General features: G+C 44.0%; 1 protein-coding gene across 6 annotated transcripts in view; it reads left to right on the top strand.

Moving 5' to 3' along the window:
* Window positions 1-3,824: 3,824 nt before the first annotated feature.
* adgrd2 (adhesion G protein-coupled receptor D2) overlaps window positions 3,825-6,000 on the top strand; it is a 198,185-nt gene continuing 196,009 nt past the window's right edge. For 5 of the 6 annotated variants that reach the window (XM_068012504.1, XM_068012502.1, XM_068012505.1 and 2 more), the window contains exons 1-3: window positions 3,825-4,262; window positions 4,987-5,060; window positions 5,263-5,293. In XM_068012504.1, coding sequence (XP_067868605.1) covers window positions 5,013-5,060; window positions 5,263-5,293 — 79 coding nt within the window. In that variant the 5' untranslated portion in view covers window positions 3,825-4,262; window positions 4,987-5,012. Of the gene's footprint in view, window positions 4,263-4,986; window positions 5,061-5,262; window positions 5,368-6,000 lie in introns of those variants that run through there. The other variant, XM_068012503.1, reaches the window with a different exon arrangement.

The following is a 6,000-nucleotide window of genomic DNA, read 5'->3' as shown; positions in this document are numbered from 1 at the left end:
TCACGAAGGTCGGATGACAATCCAGCTTAGAACAGGGAGCACTGGGTGAACTTCACATCACACGTGAGCAGGAGGAGGAGCTTGAGGCAGAGTCAGCTGTGGACAGTCCCCCTCGGAGGATGGAGGACAGATGCAGCAATGCTCTGCTGGATGAAGATGCTGTGCCTCGGGTGTCACAAATCAGAGGCAGGTAAGTTCCCTTTCATTGTAAATCCCTGTGGCCTAGAGGAGCCATGAACAGGCAATAGAGGAGTCCATGCAGTGCATGTATTCTGTCATGACTCAGAGTCTCGTGTGCATGGATTTCTCTATTGAGAGATTGGGCAACTTCTTGGAGAGCCATATGCAGCACCATTCCGAATGGATGAGCATGAGCAGCGCGCTGATATGCACAGATTGAGACTCTCTGTAGGTAGCATTGACTGTTCAGTGTTGCTGATGGTGCTGAGATGCTCGGAGTGGATACCATCTGTGTCACAGTCAGTGGCCTCATCCAGAGTCCAAGGGCGTCAGGAAAGGCCTGAGGAAGTTGAAGCAGCAGATAGAGGGGCCACCCTTCGGGGGCACCGGCATCACCCTTCGGCCCCTCGTCTCCTCCGACTCAGGACCTATCTGTGCCACAAGGCCCTGTTACAGAGGCTACCCCTGCAATGACTCAGGCACAGCAGCCTGTGAAGGAGCGCCATGAGCCCCTTTAAGATGAGGATGGAAACCGGGGACATCTCAGCCTGAGGCCAGAAAGCAGGCTGCCCCCACCTCATTCTCTGCCACAGGGGGAACACCCTATAGAAGTGGTAGGGAAAGAAAGGCACCATGCCATTAATTTCACTTAATGGATTACCCAGGTGCTACATTTCCATACTTCAATATTGATTGTTTATGTAATCAAGCTGATATGTGTGTTATTGAGGCTTCATGCCAAATGGGGGATGGAGATTTGGGAGGTGGTGTGGGGGGCTGGGATGCGGGGGGGAGGAATCTGGGATTGCTGTCTTTCCATGCTCTGTGATGTTAGAGAATGTTGGTGGTGGAAGCCTCATTCTTCATGGTCATGGTTAGCTATGGGACTCCTCAGACATGGGTCACTGCAGCATGATTGCTCTCTATGCCGGAAGGTGAGTTAGAGGGTCATCTGTCATAAGGGCTTGGAGGCGCTCACATGAAATGCTTCTGAATCAGCTTGGTCCTTGCAACCATGCCAGCCTATCGTTCACCCTAAGGTCTGGGACAGCATCATCCTCCAATTCCTAGGCACTGCCATCTCTGAAGCAATCCCTTCCTGCTCCTCATCCCCCTCCCAGTCCTCCTTTGAGATGGAGTGGCATTCCAGATCCTCCTCTTCAGCCAACCCCAGGTCTCTCTATACTGTCATGTTGTGCAGAGTATAGCAGATAACCACAATATGAGACAATCTGCCTGGCTTGTACAGAAGGGCACCACCTGACCAGTCAAGGCAACAGAAGTGCATCTTCAAGATGCCAATGGTTTGTTCAATGCAGGTCCATGTTAGTAGATGGCTCTGGTTGTAGTACCTCTCTCCATCTGTGTCTGGGTAGTGGACGGCGTTAGGAGCCATCCCTTTAGGGGATAACCCTTATCTCCTAGCAGCTATGGAGTCTGGATGTGGGCCTGAAGAGGTGCGGCATCTGGGACTCTCGCAGGATCAAGGAGTCATGACAGCTGCCCAGGAACCGAGTACACACCTGCAAGATTTGCTTCCTATGGTCACAGACAAGCTGGATATTCAATGAATGTAGTCGTTTCTGTTTAGGAATCTGACTGGCTGGTCTGTAGATGCCTTGATAGCTACATGAGTGCAATTGATGACCCCCTGGACCTGAGGGAATCCGCCAATGGCAGCAAATCCCAATGTCTTCTGTGCCTGTGCTGGCCCTTCTTTTTCAAAATGGATGCAGTCCCTTGCCCTCTGGAATAGGGCATCTGTGACCTGCCTGATGGCGTGATGTGCTGCCGACTGCGAGATGCCACCTAGGTCCACAGCTGATCCCTGGAACCACCTGGTTCCATCAAAATTCAACGTCACGGTGACTTTGACGGCTGCAGATAGAGGACTGCCATGGGGATTGTGAAGTCTCAGGTCATTGTGGATCACAACACAAATGTCCGAGACCATCTGCCTGGATAGGCGAAGCCTCCAATGGCACTGGTGCTCTGTCATTTGCAGGTAGCTGACTCTTAGGCGGTACACCCAATGCCTAGGATAGCGCCTTCTTCCACTTGCAGCCCCTGGTTGTGCTCCTCTGGCCTTCTCCTCTCCAGGAGGATGCATCTGCTGAAGCTCATCCTGGCTGTCCAAAGTCAGAATAGCCAGTACTCACATCAACTTTCTCAGCTGGTATTCGTTCGTTCACCAGGTTCCCCTGCCAAGCCCAGCTGCCAGATGATGCCAGCAGCCTCATGTCCCTCTCCAAATTCCTATCACTCACCACGCAAGTGCAAGTCTTTCAGCTCCAGTGATAGCCAGTCTGTGCCACTGTTTGAGCAGTTGAGTTTTATTCTGCGCTTCGGAAATATGTTAAACAGCCCTTCTAATAGCCCTTATGCCCCCCCCCCCCCCCCCCACAGTGTTCACGACATCTGCATCCTGCCATGTTCCAGACATTGCATTTTCCCCATGCCCTTCTATCCAATATCACAAACTGCTCCTGACAAGCCTTTTAATGGTCTCCTCAACAAGCTCAACGACCAATTAATTGGAGGTGTGCAGGCATCCCGTTTCCCTCCTCCCCTGGACTTCCCTTTCAAAATTGCTTCGCGCTCTGGAGGCAACGGGATCCTGAGCTGCCTTCTGGGAAAGTGATATTCAATCTGCATCCACACCCATTCTTGCCACCAGATTGCATCAAAAATCCAGCCCACTATGTCTGTGTTGGTTCTTTGCCAGAGCAATCCTAATCTAATCTCCACTCCCTGCTCTCTCTCTCTCTTTCCTTGCCCTGTCTCTTACATTGGTTCAAATCTTTATCTAATCTTCACTTAAAAAGATGCAGATTCTATGCTCCAAGGAAATTTCTCCTAACCTCCCTTTATTCTCTTAGTTAGTGATAAAGTTAAAGTTAGTGATAATCTTAAAGTTGTGACTCTTTGATACTGACTCCCTAACCAAAAGGAATAGACTTTCCCTATTCACTCTGTCAAATCCCTTCATAATTTTAAAGGCATATTTTAATTTTAAATTATTAAGTCTCCTCTTAGCCTTCCCTTTGCCAGTGAAAACACTCCTAGCATCTCAACTATCACCTCATAACTATTATTTTTCATCCCTGATATCATCCTGGTGAATCTAGACTCCTGTTCCCACTGACACTAAATTTGCAATATAACTACACCCAATTCCATTTTTGAGTAAGCTTTTACTTAAGTAACCTACCTCCAATTATTTAGCATGTGCTTTAGCATTTTCTGTTTTTCTTTCAGCCTTTCAAAATGTACACTTTTCCCTTCCCTTTAAAAAAAAATACATTCCCAATTATTGTGTTTTGGAACAGCAGAAATGATGAGGAAATGAGAAAATGCAGGACTGATCAGTAAATATGCAGATTCTCTTAATAGGACCCTAGTGTTTTTAGAGACAAATAAAATCCCTTTCCAGGCCCCCCTTGTTCCTACCAGTTGTTCTCACTTTAGTTTGTCTGCTTTCGTTCTGAAGCCATGGGGCATTTTTTTCTGTTACATAATAAAAACGGAAACAATTCTAAATACAGCTTAGTTGAAGTTTTTCTTTAATCCTGGACTGTTTCTTTGTTCTAGTTTCAATTTTAGAAAATTTGCAAGAGCAGTTTACACAAACAGTAGCACTGGCGGGCTGCAGACAGGTCACCCAGTGCTCCCTCCATGAGGAAGACCTTCCCAAATGTTCCAGAAAACACACATATAAACTGTAATGCGTTCTGCCGTTTTTAAATAAGATTACAAAGCGGGGCGGGGACTCGGTGAGGGAGATCAACCAGCTTCGATAATTTTAGGCGGAGAGAAGAGCCGCCTCGCGTCAAACGGTACTTTGAAAAATGCCTCATTACCATAAGAAAAGTTGAAAGGAGCTTTCTCTTCACCAGCAGGAGATCGCGGGAAGAAACACGGCTCTGAAGACGGCGAATAACAGACAACATTTTCGTCAAATTTAGATTTTTAAAAAAATCAACAACTGAGATATTGGTGGAACAGGAGAGCCCTGCGTCCCTATAAGAGGATTACATTTGGAATAACCGTTTGAAGACGAGGATTCATCGGGTTTTTGTTTGGTAAAACGGGATTTCACCAGTTCTGTACCAATAAATCTTTCACTTGACGAGTTTTAAATTTCGACCCGTTATCCAATCATTTAGAAATAATTGCAGATTTAAAAAAAAATCCTTCTCTGTGTTGGGATGGACCATGAAAAAGGGCGGGCATTTGCAGGTAGATACCTGAATGAAGCGGTTCACTCTCTCTGACAGTGAGTCATCTTCAAATCCAATTCATTCAGGCAGCACTGGCCATAGTCTAATGGATTCCCCCACCCTGTCCCATTGCAAATTGTGTTTATAGCTTTTCATCGCATCCGAATTCACATGATACAATTGTCTCTGTGTCTTCCGAGCACCTTTTTTATTCGGCATTCACGGTTCCATTAATTTGGATCGGTTTTTAATTTTTAAATTCTTAACATATATGTATATGAATCTTGGTATCATAAATATTGTGTGCATTGGTAACTTTTTTACATAATTATTTTCGTGAATTACCAATAAAATACATTCATTAGATTTATTCCGTAAGGGATATTAATTTGCCTCAAAGGTAGCCACTGGCTATAATATCACTGAACTACTGCCCGATGGCTTCATTTTGTTGTTCGCAGTGTAAGTACGGGGCAACAATCCTCAGCAGCAGCCATAAGTATATAGATAGTAACAAGTCAAAGTTCCTGACTTTCTTGGTATCAAATTCCCTTTCATGTGACTTTTATAAACTTCATTGTAACAGGGGAATCTTTTAACTGAAGACGAGAAATGTGTGGAGCGATAACAAGAGTTGCAGTTTGGTTCTGCGTACTGCTGGTAAGTTTATTTGTATTGTGCATGGTTCTATTTTCAAGGAGGTCATTGGACCTTATTTTAAATGGATGCAATTCTCTAAAACATTAATTTAAAAAATCATGTATCACGTGTCGTAAAATTGAATTTGACATATTCAATCACCTTAAAAGAGTGATCATTTCAAATGTAACGTTTATGCTTAGCATCTACTTTATTTCTGCAGGTCTGTAATTTGGATGAAACCCATTCGCAGGGTAAGAATGAATATGTGTAACTTCAGCAAATTATGTTTCTTTCAAGGTAGTGATGGCAGAAAGTGTATCTCAAAGTAAGTCAAAGGTTATTATGACGCTGTTTAGAATTGGATCATGTTTTGTGTAGAGTCTTTTAAAATAATTTAAAAAGATTTAGGCGATTTTTTTTCTTATGTGGGTGTGAATACTTTGGTTTCAAAAATGAATTTGGTAAAATCGTTGAAGGAGTATGGGGAAATGACAGACTTGAATTATACTCAAGTGTACAGTGGTTAATGGGGGGTTACTTCGGGAATTTTTGCCATTTCAATTATGTGCTCAGTTCAAATCCTTTGTTTTGTTAGACTTAACTTCTCCCATTCCGCTTCCCTGATGATGTGATCAGCACTCGCTGCTGAAACTCAAATAGACAAAAAGGTTTTTGCTGGTAATTTAATTGTTTATTGTTAAAAGTGTACTGATAGTATCTGAACAACCTTTAGTCAGGGCCTAGATACTGCACAATATGATTGGAGAATATTTACAAAAAAATTGTTGCATTTTAAAATCTGGTGTAGCTTACACATGCATGTCAAATGTAAGGAGAAATGAAGCTGAAGCATTCATTATTCACAAAGCCGTGAGTGCATTTGTCCTTCTTCCAACTGGGCTAAATGGTCACTGTTTTACTCATACAGCAGCTATGGGAGTGATATGGATAAAAATTA

The sequence above is a fragment of the Heterodontus francisci genome, chromosome 32 (assembly GCF_036365525.1).
Source record: "Heterodontus francisci isolate sHetFra1 chromosome 32, sHetFra1.hap1, whole genome shotgun sequence".
Lineage (NCBI taxonomy): Eukaryota > Metazoa > Chordata > Chondrichthyes > Heterodontiformes > Heterodontidae > Heterodontus > Heterodontus francisci.
This window is presented reverse-complemented; position numbering and strand designations above follow the sequence as displayed.